The 19,423-nt window shown below is 56.6% G+C and overlaps 1 protein-coding gene across 8 annotated transcripts in view; it reads left to right on the forward strand.

Annotated features, from left to right (window-relative positions):
• Positions 1–19,423, forward strand: part of GRM4 (glutamate metabotropic receptor 4) — a 138,625-nt gene that overhangs the window by 9,000 nt on the left and 110,202 nt on the right. For 2 of the 8 annotated variants that reach the window (XM_055263504.2, XM_055263506.2), the window contains exons 1-2: positions 443–531; positions 12,708–13,586. The exons of 1 other annotated variant lie outside the window; for it this stretch is intronic. In XM_055263504.2, coding sequence (XP_055119479.1) covers positions 13,068–13,586 — 519 coding nt within the window. In that variant the 5' untranslated portion in view covers positions 443–531; positions 12,708–13,067. Of the gene's footprint in view, positions 1–442; positions 532–644; positions 1,443–12,707; positions 13,587–19,423 lie in introns of those variants that run through there. 5 more of the 8 variants (XM_055263501.2, XM_063632249.1, XM_063632248.1 and 2 more) reach the window with 5 other exon arrangements.

Below are 19,423 nucleotides of genomic sequence, written 5' to 3' on the forward strand. Positions count from 1 at the left end.
CTGCCGCTGCCTGCCTCTAACCAACCCTCTCCTGAGAGTTTTCAAGCCCCCTCTGGGAAGGGGGCGAGCTGGCTCTATGGTTGACTAAGGGATTCTTCCCGAGTCTCACTGCAGCCTGCCGACCAGGAGGCCACCTGTTACACTTTTGCCATCCAGTGCTGGAGGGAGACCAGCGGGTGGGGTGTTTCCCTAGCCTGGTGGGGTTTTGAGGTGGTAAGGGGGCTTTGTGGAAAGTGTTCCCTGGACAGGCTGTGAGATCTGGGGCAAGTGTAGTCACCTCACTGGGCCTCAGTTTCTCCCCTTGTTATATACTTGAATCAGGAGCAGTGGGGTGAGCAAATGAACATGCCACATGGGGGCATACGCCACGTGCGCGCGGATGTGTGAGGTTCCAGTGACGAACCAGGGTGGGAGTAGCGCGCCCCTCTGCGTCCCTGCGCTTTGCTGTACTTTTCTGGGTGTGTGTTGGGGAGGCTATGTTCCTGACCCCCCCCCTCTGGGGTGAGAAGGGGTCCCCGCCATGTCCTCGGGGTAGGTGAGCTGGCACGCACACGGGGAGGAGGAAGGGGGGGCTTCCGGAAGAGGGCGCCGGTGGGGTGTGGTGGAAGGGGAGCTGCCAGAAGGGCGGGTGTGGAGGGGTGGCAGGGCGCCGCGAGAGCCCTGGCCTTCCGGAGGTGGAGGTGTGGGGTAGGGGGAGGGCTCCAGGTGCTCTCTCTTTAAAAGGCCGGCAGAAGCCCCGTGAGCTTGGCCCGCACTTTCAGCGCAAACTTGCTGGGCTGGTCTCGTGCCTCCTCGGGTGCAGCAGCGGCTGTGGGCGCCGGGGCCAGCGGCTGCGGCCCCCTCGCCCCCTTGCGCTTCGCGGCGCTCCCGCCCTCTCCCGCAGCCTCCCCTCTCAGCGCCTTCCTTGCTCTCTCGTCTCTCGCTCCCTCTCTCGCTGGCTCTCCAGCGCGCTCTCTAGCTCGCTCTCATTTTTTTTTTCTGCTGCTGTTGCCGCTGCCGCGGCGCCGCCAGGCGCCCGTACCTCGGCCGGCTGCGCTCGCTGGTCGCTCCCGCTCCGCTCCCTTCCTAGCCCGGAGCTCTCGGCCAGACCCAGCTCCCCTTGCCGCCTCTCCCGCTCCTTCCGGCTCGGATGCCGGGCTCCGCCGCAGCAGGAGCAGGGGTTGCCGCCGATCCCCCTCTCGCTTGCTCGCTTGCCAGAGCAGCAGCCGAACGCCGCGCGCTTGGCGGCGGCTCCGGCCGGGCGGCCGCCAGCTCATCCCTGCTGCGTCCGGGACTCCGGGCGGCTCCGCGGCGCGCTCGGTCCGCAGCGTCAGCGCCGCCCGCCGCGGCCCGGGCTGTGGGCACCGCGAGAATCGTGCCTCCGGCCGTCGCCTGCCTGCGCCCCCGGGGCAGGCGGGCACGCAGCGGACCCCTCGCCGCGGCTTAAACCTTGCTGGCGCGCGGTGAGTTGTGGCCCGAGGGGGACGGACAGAGGGGACCGTGCCCTCCGGCCTCCTGGGGCGAGGGCTGCGGCGGGGACATCGGGGCTCGGGGAGGTGGCCTCCGGCGAGCTCCCGCGCTTGGAGTGCTCCGAGGAGAGCCGGCGCCCCCGGAGACTTAGGGGCCGGAGGGCGCGGGACCTGAACTAGAAGGTCTCCCCTCGGGGCTAAGGCAGGCTTTCCGGGTGCCCCTGAGGGAGGGAATGGGGCAGAAGCTTTTTTGCGGGCCCGGTGGAAAGTACTGCCTCTGTATACAGGGGCTTCCACCGGATGGAGGGTCGTGCCAGCTTTCAGGTGGGGGCGGCGGCATTAGCGCATCCCCGTCTGCAGAGAAGCAGGACAGGCGGGGGCGCGGGGCATTATTTGCACTTCTTCCCGGCAGTCTCCCGGCGGGAGGGCACCCAGCCTCGCGCGCCTCGGCTCCTTTCCCAGGCACCGCGTCCGGCTCCCATGCCCGCCCCAGCGCCGCCTTCGCCACCGGCCGGAGCCCGGCAACCGCTTGCCCATGGCCTCGGCAGGTTGTGGTGGTCTCTAGGGTCTGGGGTCTCCCTGCAGCCCCAGGACTTCAGGATCAGGCTCTCTCCGGACACTCGGGACCGTCCCTCCCCGGGACCGTGATGAACCTGCGCGTCTACGCGGCCTCCGGGCGAGCGGACCCGCCGTGGTCTCTGTGTGTGCATGTGTGTACGCGCGTGTGTGCTGGGGGTCCCTGCTCAGGGGTCGGTCTTTCCCGGCGCTCGCAGGTGGGAGGCGTCTCCTCCCCGCGCGGGGGCGGGGCCGGGAGGTGGAGGCCTCGACTGCTAGAGGCGCCCCCGCACCAGGGCGGTCTGAGGCTGTTTGTGCTGAGATGGGGCAGCAGCATCGGCGGCCGCAGGGAGTCCTGAGGCCCGAACGTACGAGCGCCCCCTGCCCCTAGGCCCTGAGTGACATCCCGCCCTCAGACTTTCAGTCCCTTTCGGAGGAGGCGCCTTGCTTCTTTCTCCCCTCTCCGCACCATGCCGGCCCCTGGCGCGGGAGAACGCGGCCTTTCCGGACACCGACTGAGCTGGGCTTGCCTAGCTGGATGCCCGAAGCCACGTGTCTCTCAGAGCGGTGGCTGCCCCTGTGTCAATCTGGCAGAAAGCCCGAAGTGACAGGGAGGAAGGGGCATGTGTGTTCCCATTATAGTCCCTCGCCTTGTCCGTTCTGGGGTGAGTGGCGGCCTAGGGCAGGCGGGGAGGGCAGTGCTCCCAGGGTCTCCATACGGAGCACCCCATCCCACACCCTGCCATTTTGCAGCGCTCAGCCTCCTGCCCTGGGGCCAGCCAATGGTGGACGTGAAGAATGCCCTTATTCTCATCTCCCTACACTCCCGGAATGCGTCCTGGGCTAGCCCCACTTTACCCCGGATCCCAATGGGATGCTGGGCCTCAGGCTCTGGGTCTGCATGCTCAGCTCCTCGGAGCCCAGAAGGGCCTCAGGGCCTTCCGGCCTAAGGTAGGGGGAAGCTTTCATGAAGAGGGGAGGTCTAGCAGGAGCCTTTTCGGAGGTGGCAGAACTTCCGCAGAGGCGTCTGGGTACTCTGGGGTGTGATCACCCATAGCGCAGGGGCCTCATCACCTCTTCTTGGCAGGCCCTGGGGACTGGTGAACCGGCCCTCGAAATGGGCCTGGCTGCGGTGGAGAGTGGAGGTTGGAGCCTTGTCCGCTCTCTCACTTCCTGGAGGGCTTCACCAGCTCTTGGTCAGATCCTGTCCTTGGGGTGGGGTGGGTGGGGGGCTTTGAGGATGGTGCCTCCAAGCCTCTGCTCAGCACTGGGCTGGGCATGATGTCCCCTTGTGAATTGGGTGGCCACTGTCTTTATGTTCCTCCAACTTCTGTCCTTTTACACATAAGCTTTTGCCTACCTGCCAATACCTTCATACCTGTCAGAGACAAAAATACCCCAAAAGTTATCCCCCCCCGCATCCCTCACCTCAGCCACTTCAGGGACTACCCTTTCCAGGGGCATCTGCATTTAAGAGAGACGGGAGAGGAAGATGGCAAGGTGTAACCCAAAGGAGTGCTCTACTCCACTCATGGATTCTCAGGCATTTTCAGGAGCGAGATATATTGGTGGGGGGGGCGGCACGTAGCTCGTCACTAAGCACAGGTCCTGAGCAGGCGGAGGGGAGGCGGGAGCATGTCAGGAGTTGAGCTGCTTTCTGGGCCTCAGTGGCCTTGCGTAGGCCGCTCCTCCTCCCCCCCCCATCGTCCTCCCTCTTCCCCCACTCCTCCCTCCTCCCCCGACCTGCGTCTGGGCGGCTTCATTCCGTTGGAGGCGTGACGTCTCTGGGAGGGAGCGCCTTGCACAGCGGCAGGCAGCCCGAGGTAGGTGAGAGAGCAAGCGAGTGAGCGAGCGAGTGAGCCTGGAACTGAACAGTGTGCTAGCCAGAAGGGTCAGGGGGCCGGGCTCAGGCCCAGAAGGGCTCTGCAGCCCCCACCCACTTCCTGAGGGGTCCACAGTCCAGCACCAGGATGTGTGGCCACACCCATACCCGCCCTGCTGCAGGGGGACAGCTGGCAGCAAAAGATGGGAGCAGAACCCGCAGCCTCCTGAGCTGAATAATTACAGCTGATAGATGTGTCCTCTCTCTTAGACAAGTATGGAATCGGCAGCCTCTAATTACCACCCACCCCAAGATATCTGCCCACCCCACTGTCCTCCTCTGCTCGGCCTAGAACCCAACTTTCCAGTGGGCAGGCCACACCGGCAGCCTGGACAGCTGGGCCTACCGGCTGTTGGCTGGCAGGTTATCTCATTTCTGCAGAGTGGCGGCCGCCTTTGCCTCCTGAAGAAGGCATGCGGGGAGCTGGCATTGGAGCTCTGGCCCCACTCACTGGGGCTGCAGGAGAGCTGCTGGCTGTCTTGGCGGGCCTAACGGGGCTTGCACTGGTGGGCATGGGCCTGGAGCAGTGGACACCAGCTCTCTGTCACTCCCACTCAGACTGATGGCTCCTGGAAAGAACGGAGAGGACTCATTTTAAGTGTCACCTCTGCCCTAGTTAGCAGGGGACTATAAAAAATTAAGTTAGAGGGTTTTGCTGCGTTTGGTCCCTGTAGAGTGCAGGCTGCTTTTTCTTGGCCCTGCGAGCTGTCTATGTCTCTCCTCTCTTTGTGTACTGTCTCTGGCCTCCCTCTCCCTGCTGCCTCCCAGATGAATCTGAGGCTGCTAGTTCCTCCTTCACAACCAATTTCTTCTCCCTGCCTGCCCTGGGGGCTTCTGCCTTGGTTTCCCACTTCTCCCCTCCACCTGGCTTGCCTTGCCTGAGCCTGCTCCTGGAAGGGAGGCATGTCAATGGAACTTGCTTAGAAGAGATGAAACCTGCTAGCTAGCAACCAGCCCACCCCGCGGCCCTGCCCACCCCCCCTCCTCGCCTGCAGGCCCGAGAGACTGTTCAGTCTGTCCATGTTTCACTTGGCTCCTTGGAAAAACAAGCACCACAAGGATGGTAAAAATCACCCCTGAAATTAAAGCTGATGACTCCCGTCGAAATGTTTTATTATTAACCTCACCATTTAGCAATCTCGTGGCAGCAGTGAGGCATAAATATATGTGCACACATGTATATTAAATAAATTGGGGAACGCAGTGCATAATGACATTATCTGGACCCCATTCAATTAAGGTAGATATTATCTATGGTAATTGGGAAATGCCAGCCCATAATGCCAGCCCATGCCATTTGGGGCCGAGCCATGCTGACAGGCAGGCTGTGGTGTCTAGTTAAGGCTCTCAGTTCTCCCAAGAAGGCACTGGCCGCCCATTGGCGGTGATGATGGTGAGTCCTAGGAGAGCTTGGGCAGCTGCTCTCCCCGGGCTGGGCCACCAGCATGGGAACCAGGAGGTCTGGGTTCCACCCAGTCCTTCACACTCGGCTCTCCCAGCCACCCCTCTGTTCCTTAGGGTGACACAAGCTAGCCCCTGGATCTATTTCCTGGTTGGGGGCATGACTTCTAGTAAAAACTCTGTCATTGCTACAGGGTTATTTTTAGGTTTAAATATAGAAATAAAGATTGGAGACTCGACCTGATTCCTAAGCTTGTGGAGGGTGATTGCTTCTCAGGTGTCACTCACTGCCCCTTTTCAGTGCCTGACCTCGGTGCAGCCGAGGGATGGAAGTCTCCCCATCAACCACAGTTATATTCATGCGGTGCGGTTTGTATGTTGATTGGGCTAAGCCAGTGGCCCCTGCTTTCCAGGGCAGTGCTGGGTTGTTGAGGGGACAGGAAGAGGGAGGAGAGAGGAAGAAGCAGTATTAGCGGCGAAGCCCACAATAGTAACAGCTGCAAACAAAGACACTTGCCCACTTGGGTCTTGTGCTGGAAAACTAGAGATGGTGGCATGTAGGGATGGGGAGGAGAGGCCTGGGGGTCTGCATGGTTGGGGCCTGCTGGATGGAGGAGATCCAGGCAAGCATGAGCCTGGTGGCTGGTCCCCTGGCTCTGGGAGAGGACGAAGGTCAGGGTGGGGCATTTTCTAGGCTGAGCAGGGAGGCCCAAGGGCTGATGAGATGTGCTTGCCTTGTCGATGGGACTTGCTGCTGTGAGCTGCTGTGGCCTTGGCAGGTGGCTGTCCTTCTAGGTCTCAGGTTTCTCTGGTGATGAGTCCCTGCCTGTGCTGTGCTCAAACCCTTCCGTGGCCCCTCATTTCCCTGTCCACACTGTGGTCGATAAGGTCCTGTTGATCTTGTGCTCCAGGCCCTCTCTGACCTCATCGCATCAACCCTCTCCCCACTGCCCCCTGGTCACGTTGGCCTCCTTGCTCATCCTCGAACATCAAGTGCCAAGCCTGTGCCCACCTCAGGGCCTTTGCACTTGCTGTTCTTTCTCTTTGGAATCCTCTTCTCCCAGATGTTCACATGGCTCATGCCTTTACTGCTTTTACTCTAGGATCAAATGCCACCTCCTCGGAGAAGCCTTCCCTGATTATTCTTTTCTGAAAAAGCCCTTCTGGGTCATTCCCTGTCCCCTTACCTGCCTTATTTTTTTTCATATCGCCTGATCCCCTGAAGTCCCAGCCATCTATGTGTTCATGTATTTGTTGTCTGTCCTGTGCCTATCCCCTTTGGGATGTGGGCTCCACAGGGCAGGCGTTTGTGTCTGTTTCACTCCCACTGTTTCCCCAGTGCCCACCCAGAGCAGGGCCTGGTACACAGTGGGTGCTCAGAGCACCTTTGAATGTCACACTGAGGGACTGAATGGTTGTGACAGAGGGGACTGTCTTCTATGCTTGAGCACACAACAGAGTTGTGAGAATTCAGTGCAAGGTCCAAGTGCCACTCTGGACTGGGTGCACTGCTGCAGATCCCCTGTCCTGGGCTTTGCTCTGGGCAGGGCGCTGGCTTTGCCTGGTCAGTTACTGAGCCTTTCCTATGTTCTGAACCTTGGACTGGGCATGGGGAACATAGAGATGAGGGCAGTGCTGTCCATGCAGGCCTTTAATGTGCTCCCAGCCTTGTCATTGTTAACACGAGAGAGGTTCTGTGTCATTAACTGCGGAGGAAGGAGATAACAAGAACTGTAATAATCAGGGCAGGCTTCCTGGAGGAGGAAGGATCTCAGCTGCTTCTTGAAGGGAGAGCTTCACAGAGAGGAGGCTGGAGGGAATCATAGGTTGGGGGAAGGCAGGGGCAATGGATTTGAAGTTTTCTGCTCCAAGTTTACACTGGCATTAGGCAAAATAATTACTTCCTCTTTCCCTCCCTCCCTGCTCTCCTCTGGGGCATTCCACCCCATGCCCATGACAGAGCCAGTCGCCTCTGAATCAGGGCCCTGTTGTTTTGGCAGAACAGGGAGGGGACAGCTTGTGGATTGGGGTCTGGGATTTCTGACATCAGGAAGCTTCCTGGTCGAGGCTGGTGAGCTGGAGCAGCTCAGGGGGAAAGGAAAGGGAAGAGGGTTGGGGCCAGACCCCCACTGTGCCCTTCTTCTTGCTCTTAGCTCTTAGCCTGCGGCTGTGGCCATTCTGGCTGACTGCCTGGGAGCAGTGCTTCTCTTTAGGCAGAATAAAGCCCCAGCTGGCCTGGGGTGGGTTGAAGGTTCCAAGATGCCTCCTCATAGCTCAATCAATCCTTAGTTTCCCTGCCTGAAACTATGCCTCACATTCCACCATTAGAATCATTCCTGTGGGTTAAAGAATTGCTTATGGAAGGGGCCTTAAACACAGAGATAGATTACTTGAACGAGAGGCCCAGGAATCATTTGGCTCACATCACGTCATTCATTCACTTCCACGAAGCCTGCTGGGGATGCCAGGCTCTGTGCAGGGCTGGGCTGCAGAGGTCAGCACGAGGAGGGCTGTGCTGCTAGGATTTGAAGGGCTAACTGGTCATCCTCCTTCCCCATGGCCTGGGAGTCATACAGTGCAGCTGGCAGGGGTGGCACAGTTCTGACAACCCAATTCCTGTCCTGTCCTACAAACCACACCTCTGCCCAGCCAGTGGGGGCCCGGAGGGATAGCAGAGGGGTCACAGAGGTGAGGGGAGGGGAGAGGCCTTCGGTTCTCCCTCATTTCCCCTTTGGGGCAGTGGCGCTGCCATCCCCCTTCGGGGCAGTGGCGCTGCCATCCCCCTTCGGGGCAGTGGCGCTGCCATCCCCCTTCTGGGAGATGCGGGATGTGGGTGATGAGGCATCTAAACAGCTCAGGAATTGAAACCAGACTCCACACAGCCATACACAATTCTAGAGCACTCCTGAGCACCTGAGCTGGGTGGGCCCTGCAGAGGCAAAGGTGAATGGAGATGAAGGAAGTGCTGGTGGGAACACAGAGAAGGTTGGGAGCTGAGAGGAAGGTGGGAGGGAGCTCTTGGCCTGGCTCTTTTTGCTGAACCCCAAGGGGCTTGGGCCTGAGTCCCCAAGCCCCTTTCCTACGGGAGCTGACCCTCAGAGGGCCAAGAGCAGGAGCCAGGGGCTCTGGCAATGACCCTGACCCTGGGAAACAAAGGACAAGGTTGTTCCCTCTATTTACCCTTTATTCTGGTGTTTGGGTTTTGTTCTATTTTCTTAGTTTTGGAAGAATAAAAAGAAACTCAGTGAAAAGTAATTGGGAATTTGGTAAATCACAGCAGTTCTCTTCGGATCTGGTTGTTGTTTTGTGGTTTGTGGTTCTTTCTGGCTTGGGCCCTGGATGCAGAGGGAAGGACTGAAGTTGGAAAAGCACGAAGGTCCTGCTTGTTAATATTATACTAAGAAGTGGGCCGGGCAAAGTGGCTGACACCTGTATTCCCAGTACTTTGGGAGGCTGAGGCTGGAGGATCGCTTGAGTTCAGGAGTTTGAGATCAGCCTGGGCAAGCAACATAGTGAGATGTCATCTCTGCAAAAAAAAAAAAAAAAAAAAAAAATTACCTGGGCATGGTGGCACATTCCTGTAGTCCCAGCTATTCAGGAGGCTGAGGTAGGAGGATCACTTGAGCCTGAGAGGTTGAGGCTGCAGTGAGGCGTGATTGCACCACTGCACTCCAGCCTAGGCAACAGAGTGAGACCCTGTCTCAAAAAAAAAAAACAAAAAAAAACAAAGGGACTTAGATGTGGCCACAAGGCAGGTTCCTGGAGTCCCTGCACAAAAGCCCTAGATATGAGAGGTCCCAGCTGGGATGTGTGGGGACTCTCCCATCCCCCTTACCCTGACTGTTGGTTGGGGAAAGGAGTAGCCTGCAGCTGTCCCCCACCAGCTCCCCTTACATCCCCATTCACTGGAAAGAATGTTCTGGAAAACACTGTTGGCCTGAGAGCTATTGCTGTGTGGAGGTGACCCAGTGGCCCTCATTCCTGCCCCTCAGGGCTCTCATTCCTCCACGCCTGGCTCTGTCCTCCCCTGGAACCAAGGAACCTAGTGGAGCCAAAGAAGAGGAGAGAGACTGGGGGAGGGTGTTGGGGAAGGGAGAAGGAAAGGAAAGGGGGAAGAGGCCCGTCTGGGGGTGGGGCCCACACTGGCTTGGACTCACAGTCATCCCAGTGATTTTACCTGGGGAAGCATTCCCCTAACTGACCCAGGCTTGAGCTGTCCTGGCTATTTTGGAATTGGCGGGGGAGTGTCTGAAAACTGGGCAAAGGACTTTAAAGAAGGACCCCTTCTATGTGCCCCCAGCTCCTCCCTCTGCAGAAGGAAGCAGACCCTGCGGGGGAAGGGAGCATCCGCCTGGCCCCCACCCCAACCCACCCCACCACACCCGGCCTCTGCTTTCACTCATGGGGTATTTTTACTTTTCCCTTGTTCCTGTTACATGATCAAAGGAAGGAGGGGAAGCTAAAAGAGGCAGTGGCTTGCCCAGCTCTCTGGAGAAGCTCAGAAAAGGCAGGCCTGGTGGGACTGAGGGGTGGATAGGGACCTGTGGGCAGGGGCTGGGACCCAGTCCTGTGGGAGGGAAGTCTCGCAGGGGATCTGACTAGCTTGGGGCTCCAGGCTCTTGATTCTAATCTGCGGGTGTTTGCCTTTCTCCTCTTGGAGGCCTTCTTCCCCCATGGCGTCTGTCCTTCCCCGTGTGTGTGTGTGTGTGTGTGTGTGCACGCGCGCACGCACTGCTCAGCCCAGACGTGCTCCAGCCTCAAGGAGAAACCAGTGTGAGCCCTCACGAAGAATCTGGAAGCCTAAGCAGGGCCTGACTGTCAAAAGCTGCTGCGCATTGGTCTCCCAGCCTGAATCTGCCCTGCTGTAGCCCCGGCACACAGCCTGTCATGATGCCAAAAAGCCCTCTGTTTGAAATTCATGGAAACTGATCATAAACTCACAGGACCTTAGAACTGGCAAGTCCTGAGAGATCCTCTGGGCCAGCACAGAGGAGCAGCCAGGGGCACCGGCAGCCTGCACAAGCTCTGTGCCCCTGGCTAGATGTCACTTAAGCACTTGGTGCCTTGGCTTCCTCATCTGTGAGATAGGGATAAAAATACCATGAAGCTCATAGGGATGTGGGGATTACATGAGAAAATGTAGGTAAAGCACTTAGAACAGTGCTTGGCACATGACAGTGGTTGTCATTTGCTGTGATTTCTCAACAGGGCACTGTCGGCATTTGGACAGGATGGTGTTTAACTGTGCAGGCTCTCCCACCCACAGCTGGCCAGTTAGCATCTCTGCCCCCTGCCTGCACACGGGCTAGTAGCTGACTTTCCTCCATCATTGCAACAACTGAAAATATGTCAGCAGGGGCAGTATGGCCCCCAGATTGGATTTCACTCCAACCCACCCATTTTACAGATTTTCCTGAGAACTAGCAGGGATGCGCCTTATCTCTAGCTACTGCAGCAGGACCATGAAATTAGTCTATGGCTCTTGTGGTTTCTCTCTTCTGAATTACCTGGTACTTGCATTAGCAACTCATACCCCACCTCCTGTCACTATGCATAGCCATCTAGGACAGAGATCTGGTAAATTCATTCACAGGAAGGAATGAGTGATGATGACAGCTCCATACAGGTGCAGCTCCCCGCCTTGTATTTTAATGGCTCTTAAGCCTTCCCCAAAGCACTGGCCTTGGCCCCCAGTCCTAGGTCCCTGGCCCCTGGCTCCAGGGGAGAGGGTGGTATTGTGAAACTTTCTGTCAGCTTCACTGGGGCTTCCCAGTGTGGCTGATGTGGCTTCTAGTCCTGGATGCATCTTGATTTGCTGTGTGACTTTGGGAGAATTATGTGATAACTCTGGGCTACCGGTTCACCTGCAGCATGGGTCCAGGGAGAATTAGTAGCCATATTCTTGGTTTCTGAGGAGGTAATGTGAAGGGAGCATTTTGAGGAAGGGGTGAAATGTGAAATGAGGGTCTAGAAGGCTGGAGAAGCTCAGGAGCTGAGGCTGGACTCTGGGGCACTGCAGCTTCCTTCCCTCCCCTTGTCCCAGAACTGGAGCAGTCAGGGACTCTGTGGGGGGAATGACAGGTGGGGGTGGGATGGCCCTGAGACCACGGCTTGGTCTCGATGGAGGGACCACATCTCTGGGGAAGCCTCGCAATCCCAACACAAGCTCCTCTTCCAACTGCTTGGGGAAACTGAGGCACAGAATGGACAAGTGGCTTGCTGGTCTTCATTTGACAAACCCCTGGGGAAGGGGGCCTTGGGTTCGGCCCCCAGCCAAGCCCTGACTCAGCTTCCATCCCTTCTCCCTGTGGCCTCCTAAGTGGTGGGGAGGGTGGTTGCTGGCTTTGAGTGGGGAGGCTGGGGTGAGGGAAGTAACCCCCGGGGGAAATTAGCCCAAATTAGCAGTGAGAATGAGGAAGGGCTGGTGTTCTCTTCTCTACTCTTGCAGATAAATATTTAATCACAACAACAATAATAATGATGATGATCTTAATAATGTGCAATAGCTCAGGCCGTAACCCGAGCCCTGCTCTCAGGGGGAGAAAGTGGGGGTGGGGAGAAAGAGCAGTGGAGAAACGGAGAGATGAAGAAAGTCAGGAGAGGGAGGGAGGGAGGACATGCAAGCTGAATGGAAGCCTGCTCCTCATGCAGGGGCTGCTGGGTTTCCCCTACTCTGCCTGGGGTAGCTGTGTAGCTGGGGTGGAAGCAGGAGAGTGCAGGGTCCACCTTGAGCTCCCTGATTGAGGATGAAAATCCAGAACCCCCAGAGCCTCAGCTCCTCCCTGGCCTTCCCTTGGCCTTCAGAGTGAGCAGCTCCCAGCCTACACCACTGCATTCCAGGATGATTTCTTGAGGGGGCCTTATTTGCGTTCCTGGGTCTCTGAGCCCCGGAAAAGCCAAAGTATCTCGGGTTCCAGAGCTGACAGCAGGAAAGCTGGGCTGCAGTAGGCATTGTCCAAGCTTTATCTGAGCTTGTAATTAAACTGCACACTCCCTGTGTGACTCAGACAAAATGCTCTCCTGCTCTGGGCCTCAGTTTCCTCATCTCTATAATGGGATTGGGCCCATAGGACCTGTTTCTTGCTCTCCTTCATGTGGGTGTGTTGAGGAAGGCCCCCCTTCCTCCCAATCCAGTTTGAGGCTGTTCCTGGGGAGTGCGCTCTCTGATGCCCGGGCTACTGATAGCAGTGGGTACAGGCCTTAGGAAGCTTCAAACATGACCTAATTTCTGCCGTACACTCTCCCATTTAAGCCAGAGTCGAGCAACGGCGGAGAGGAAACCAAGTTCAGGAGATTTATGGAGTCTTCGGCGATAACCTCTAGCATCTCCTTCTCTCAGGCTTCTGATGAGAGATGAGACTAGCTAATGTCTTCTTTGGGCTTCTGTTTGATATGCTCTCTCTCTCTCTTCCCCTTCTAAGGTTGGTAGGAGAGAATTGGAGCTGTTTTCTCCTTGATGCCAAGATACGCCAAGCTAGGAGCACTCTGCCCTTTCCACAGTCATCCACTGAGAACAGGCCTGCAGGACGGGACAAGGATCAGAGCCTTCCTGCAACCCCGGCCACTGCCTGCTGTCTGTGGGCCTGGACTGTGCGGGCAACTGCGCTTGGCCCGAGTGACGAGGAGGTGGGAGAGGGTAGCAGCATGGGTTACACGGTTGGCTGCCCTCAGTCCCCCTGCTGCTGAAGCTGCCCTGCCCATGCCCACCCAGGCCGTGGGGCCAGGGGCCTGCCAGGGCTAGGAGTGGGCCTGCCGTTCATGGGTCTCTAGGGATTTCTGAGATGCCTGGGAAGAGAGGCTTGAGCTGGTGGTGGGCCCGGCTGCCCCTTTGCCTGCTCCTCAGCCTTTACGGCCCCTGGATGCCTTCCTCCCTGGGGAAGCCCAAAGGCCACCCTCACATGAATTCCATCCGCATAGATGGGGACATCACACTGGGAGGCCTGTTCCCGGTGCACGGCCGGGGCTCAGAGGGCAAGGCCTGTGGAGAACTTAAGAAAGAAAAGGGCATCCACCGACTGGAGGCCATGCTCTTCGCCCTGGATCGCATCAACAACGACCCGGACCTGCTGCCCAACATCACGCTGGGCGCCCGCATTCTGGACACCTGCTCCAGGGACACCCATGCCCTCGAGCAGTCGCTGACCTTTGTGCAGGCGCTCATCGAGAAGGATGGCACGGAGGTCCGTTGTGGCAGTGGCGGCCCACCCATCATCACCAAGCCTGAACGTGTGGTGGGTGTCATCGGTGCTTCAGGGAGCTCGGTCTCCATCATGGTGGCCAACATCCTTCGCCTCTTCAAGGTCAGTGCCTTGGTTGGTCCCCTGATGTGCTCTTCCCCCAGCAAACTCTGCCCGCCACACCCCAGGGTGCCAGGCCTGGCCGACCAGCCCCCTTTTCCTCCTCTTTTCCTCACTCCAAGGGACAGTTTTTTCCTCAGAGCAGTGTCTGGGAATTTGGGGCAGCTCTTCCTGGTTTCAGTATGTTGTCTTGTGGTCTTAGCATAGGCAAAGCAGAGTGAAAGGCATCGGGACCCAGCCTCGTGGCGCTGACCGAGGTGCTGAAACAGCACCTGCCGCTGGAGGCTCGGTGAGCAACTCCACTCCTCTCTGGGGAATTCTGTACCAGGAGGGAAAAGGATGTTCTGGAGAACGACAGAGGGAGGAGGAGATAGGCAGACAGACAGATAAAAAGATAGGCAGGTGGATAGACAGAAAGGCAGACAGACAGATAAGAAGAATGGAAATATGAATGCTGGAGATTGCCAGGGAGAAAAAGCAAGACTTTTGTTTCGACATTGTTTTCATATAATTGCAATTCCCAAGAAAGATGTTTTTCTTCTGGGTAGTTGAGGAAGCTCCCTGTGGCCCTCCTGCCCCACCCGAGATTATGGTTGGAGAATGTGTCTTCATTTTTTGAATGGGGTGTGGGGCTGCTGAGCCTGCAGAGAATGCAGATGAGGACGGGAAAACTGAGGCCTGAGAGAGTAGGCGGTCTCTGTTTCTGGTGCCCTGGGCCCTGAACCAAGCTTCCCTCTGTGATTTCCTTCCTTCTGCCCTTCTTCCCTGCACACCTTTCTCCCTTTCCTTCTGGAATCCCTCCCAGCCCCCTCCTTGCCGCCTCCTTTCCTCTCTTCCTGGGGCAAGAGCTGCTGATTTGCAATTCAATTGGAGCCAAGTGCTTCGCTAAGCTGCTAAAACAACTGAAAGCTACCGGGTAGAGAGAAAAACATTACAAGCATTTTACCAATAATTATGTGCCCGTTTCTCTCTTGGAGCCTGCCTTGTTTGCTCTGTGTGTGTGTGCGTGCGTGTGTGTGTTTGTGCGTGTTTGTGTGTGTAGGGAGGGGAGGAGAGAATGGGGAGAGGGAAGAGGAAGGGACACAGAGGAAGCTGCTTGGTCCCTCCCTCACCCTGGTGTCAGATTCTCGGCCTCTGGAGTTGACCTTTGTCTCCCCAAAGTCTCCAGGGCTAGGAAGTAGACTGAGAGAGGCTGTTTTGCACCAGGCACGGTGGGGAGAGCTGAGCCTGGACCACTCTCACCGGGACTCTTTCTGGAAGCCATTAGCCCACTTCCCATGATGCATCAGGACTTGGGGGCATGTCTGGGGGCCCGGGTAGAAGTGGAGATGAAGGGAGAGGATGGTCCCAGTGTTGGGGTGGGGGTGAGGAAGCTGGTGGGTGGGAGTGGCAAAGGGAGGAGGCCAGAGTTGTGCTGTCACATGTCTGGGTGGGGCAGGACTTTTGCCATTGGCTGCTCTGGGGCTGAAGAGCACATGTGCGCCCACCTGCGTATGCAGTCATGTCTCTGGTATGCTCTGTGGGCCTTTTCCTGGAGTGTTGGTTTTACTTGATGAGTTGGATGAAAACACAATTTTAATTTTGAAACAAATGGATGCATTATGAAGACTGCAAAATTTGTACATGGTTTTGTTTTCTATTTTTTTATGATCAGTGGTTGAACATGGATGTACGTAGTTTGAAGATGAAGCAGGAAACTTGAAAACATTTCTGCCCTCGCGGTAGGCAGCTGGAACAATCCCTGGAGGCTGTGTCACTCTGATCATCTTTCACAGTTCTTTGGCAGGATAGTTCGGGAATGGTAGCCTGGTTCAGTCCTCCCACCGCACCCAGTTTTACAGTGGGGACTGCGGACAAAAGGAGAGGAGGAGCTGGCTGGGCTGTCCCAGGCCAGGGCCTAGTGATGGCTCAGGCCAGATGAGTCATCACTTCAGGCCGCCTGGCCCTAGCCTGGGAGCTGAGGCAGCCTGGGCCATCCAGCAGAGGGGACAAGCCTTGGACTCCTCCTTGTCAGCCTGGCAGAGTGGGGCACAGATCCCCAGCCTCCAGGAAGGCCACCCCACAAGGGAGGCTGCTGTATTCTCTTTATCCAAACTTGTAATTAAACTCCTTTAGTGACTCTGGGTCTTTTAGAAAGATGGTAAAACAGCCTGGTCCAGCCCTTGAACCTGTGACATTGGTGAGGATCCCTTCCCCTGTTTTCCAGAGCGGAGTGAGTGCTTACTTTACAGGGAGGTGGAGAGGCCCAAAGGAGCTGAGAGCGCCCTGTCACTTGGTACATGGCAAAGGCTCAAGGAATGGTCACTCAGAGTTAGGTCTTAAAGTGTGTTCTTGGGAACATAGATATTTTGAGATGAGACTCTCAGTGCCCCAGACAGGGGAGTGGGTTGCAGCTGCTGTGCTAACCTCTCCCAGCAAGGGGAAGGGCCAGGGTGGGGTGAGGGGCCTGGGGTGAAGAGCCTTACCATCCCGGGGGTTCATGGTGTCCCCTGTTTGTCTGGCCACAGAGGAGCATGGTGTGGTCTCAGTTTGGTCTGTGCCTCCTCAGAACACAGGATGGAGTGGTTGGGGCAGGGGTCAGGAGCCCCCCAGGCTGCACAGAGAGCAAGGCAAGACCGGGAGGTAGAGACCTGGGGAGTGGAGAAGAAAGCAGGACAGGGGGGCAGAGCTGGGCAAGGAAAGGGAGGGGCGGTGGGGAGGAAACCAGCCGGCTGTGGCCTGCATTCCCTGGGTCCCTTTTAACGGCCTTAATGTTCCAGGCTGGTGACAAGAGGCCTCCTCAATAATTAAACTGATAGAAATGGGAGGCTGGGTGAGAAACTTAAAAGCCATTTACAGAAGCAAAAAGATTGAACTTTGGGGAGGGAGGTTGGGAGCAGGAGGAGCCTCGGGAAGGAGAGGATGAAGGAGGGATGCCTTGGGGGAGGGGACCTGCGCCCACCGCCGGGTGTCCATTTCAAAGGGCACCACTGCAGCCCCTGCCCTGCTTCCCTAATGATGGGTTAATGTGGCCTGCTGGGAACTTGGCACCAGAGGCTGTGATGATAGCTTTCCTTCCTGCAAGAGGTGGACTTCCGGTGCTTGGCTCAGAGGGGAGCCCTGGGTGTGGGGGCACTCAGGTGATTTCTTGCATGGAGAATGCTAATGGAGTGCAGTCAGGGTCAGGTTGTGAGCAAAACTCACAAGCCTCAGAGCTGGAAGGGGCCAACCTCTTGCTCTACAGATGTGGAGGCTGAACTCTGATAAAATGACAGGGCAGGGCTCAAAGCCAGGTCCCCTCTCCCAGGCCTGACTCCTGGGAGACTGCCTGCTCAAATCAGCTGAGTGGGAAGTGGGACTTGAACAGGTCTCTGTTGGGGACCAGAAGGCCTGACTCAGAATTCATAGGTCTGACAGCTTCTATCCCTAACTTCCCTGCTCCCACCCCTTCCTTCATTTGCAATTTGTCCCACTCTTTCAGGACAGAGGTGCTGATGGGTGTGAAGAATACCTTTTGGTGGGCACCCAAGCCCAGTGGTTGTAGCCTGTACAATGCACTGTTTTGGGCCCAGCCCAGGTTCTGGAGCAAGTCAGGCCTGGGTTTGAATCCCTGATTCCCTAGTTACCTCACCTCCACTTACCACGTCAGTTATTTACACCATACTGTGAATGAGCCCATAAGACCTTTCTGTGGCTGGCTCAGTGGCTCACACCTGTAATCCCAGCACATTGGGAGGCTGAGGCGGGTGGATCACCTGAGGTCAGGAGTTCGAGACCAGCCTGGACAACATGGTGAAACCCCGTCTCTACTAAAAATACAAAAATTAGCCAGGTGTGGTGGCATGTGCCTGTAATCCCAGCCACTCGGGAGGCTGAGGCAGGAGAATCACTTGAACCCGGGAGGCAGAGGTTGCAGTGAGCCGAGATCGCGCCACTGCACTCCAGCCTGGGTGACAGAGTGAGACTCCATCTCAAAAAAAAACTTTTTCCTGAGAAGTCATTGTTCAGGGGAGGAAGAGCAGACTGGAGACACTCCCAGAGGGAAGCAGTTTCCAAATTCTGTACCTGTAAGAGCTCAGGGGGATCCAGAAATAATTTTTTTGAGTCTTTTATTCATTTTGCAGTGGAAGAAGCTAAGGCTTGGAGAAGGGGGCGCTGCACAGCATGGGGGTAGGCATTTGGACTCTGGAGCCAGGCAGCCTGAGGTCTGACCACCCTGGCAAACTGCTTAACCCTTCTCTGCCTCAGTTTCTTCATTTGTAAAATAGGGATGATAATGGTGCAAGCCTCATAGGACAGCATGTGGATTAAGAATTAAGGTCCAGCTAGGTGTGGTGGCTCACGCCTGTAATCCCGGCACTTTGGGAGGCTGAGGTGGGCAGATCACTTGAGGTCAGGAGTTAGAAACCAGCCTGGCCAACATGGTGAAACCCTGTCTCTACTAAAAATACAATAATTACTTGGGCATGGTGGCGGTTACCTGTAATCCCAGCTACTCGGGAGGCTGAGGCAGATGAATTGCTTGAACCTGGGAGGCAGAGGTTGTACTCAGCAAGATCGCACCATTGCATCCCAGCCTGGGCAACAAGAGTGAAACTCAGTCTCAAAAAAAAAAAGAAAAAAAAAAAAAAGAGTTAAGGTCCAAGAAGGCCTAGCATGGTGCCTGGCACACAGTCAGCCCACAGGAAATGTCACAGCACAGCTTGTAGCTGGGCCTTAAGTCAGCATGAGGGACTCCGCCGATGCGGAAGAGGATGGAGCGGGCAGGCAGCGACAGACGGTGACCTTTAAGGCTGATCCCAGAGAGTTCCCCACCATCTGCTGGGCCTCTTGCGTCTTCCTGCCACGAGCGCAGCACTCAGTGTTGAGACCGAGCAGACAACTTAACTTTGGGTAATGAGAATTTCTTGCTATCACGAAGTGGGGCATGGGAAGGGGGAGCAGAGGTGGCCTCTGTATGCCACCCCTAGCCTGGCGGTGTGAGTTCCCTCCCCTCGTCCCATGTCGGGCTGCATGTGCCCCCTAGGCTCTTGGCTGCTTCTGGAGCCGGGGCTATGGGTGTGGCCCTGGGGGAACACTGGCTTAGATCCCACAAGATGTTCTGTGGAGGACGTGGCTTTGTGTCTGTATGTGTTTTCACTACACAGCCAGGAGGAACTCTAGAGAGAGCCCACCTGCCCTACTGCAGCCTGCCCATCTTGACCAGGCCAAGGAACCTGGAGGCATTTTTGACCACCGTCTTTCTGTTAATCAGCTCGCCCTGCAGGCTCCACTTTCAGAACCTGTCCTGGATATGACAACTCCTCATGGCCTCCACCCCCGTAGTCTCTTACCCAGCCCATTACAGAAGCCTGGTCTTTCCTCTCCCTGCCTCCAAATGGCCTCTCCACAGCCAAACCTTCACTCAGCAGCCGGAGAGATCTTTCTAAAACCCAGATGGAATCCACTCAACCCTCTGCTTAAACCTTTTATTGGCTTCCCGTTGCTCTTAGATTAAAATGTGAACTCCTTTCCTGTCTGAGAGGCCCTGTGCTACCTGGTGCCCCTGACGTCCCTTTGTCTCTCTGGGCACTGCCCACACCAGTCATACTGTTTTCTTTATGCTCCTTGAAGACACCATGCTATTTTCCAACTGCAGGGCCTTTGCACCTGCTTGCCTTGCTGTCTGGAGTCTTCTCTTCCCACTCTTTGAAGCTGGATCTTTCTCATTCAGCCTTGAGCTTAAATGGCCTCTCTTCAGAGAAGCTCCCTGGCCCCTGGCTATTCTGTCTGTTTCCCTGTTCTTTTCCTTGATGGTGCTCATCACAGTTGCAGCCATGTACACATTTGTTTTCCTTTTTGCTATTGACTTCCCCTCTAGC

Source organism: Symphalangus syndactylus, chromosome 23, assembly GCF_028878055.3.
Source record: "Symphalangus syndactylus isolate Jambi chromosome 23, NHGRI_mSymSyn1-v2.1_pri, whole genome shotgun sequence".
Taxonomy (NCBI): Eukaryota; Metazoa; Chordata; class Mammalia; order Primates; family Hylobatidae; genus Symphalangus; species Symphalangus syndactylus.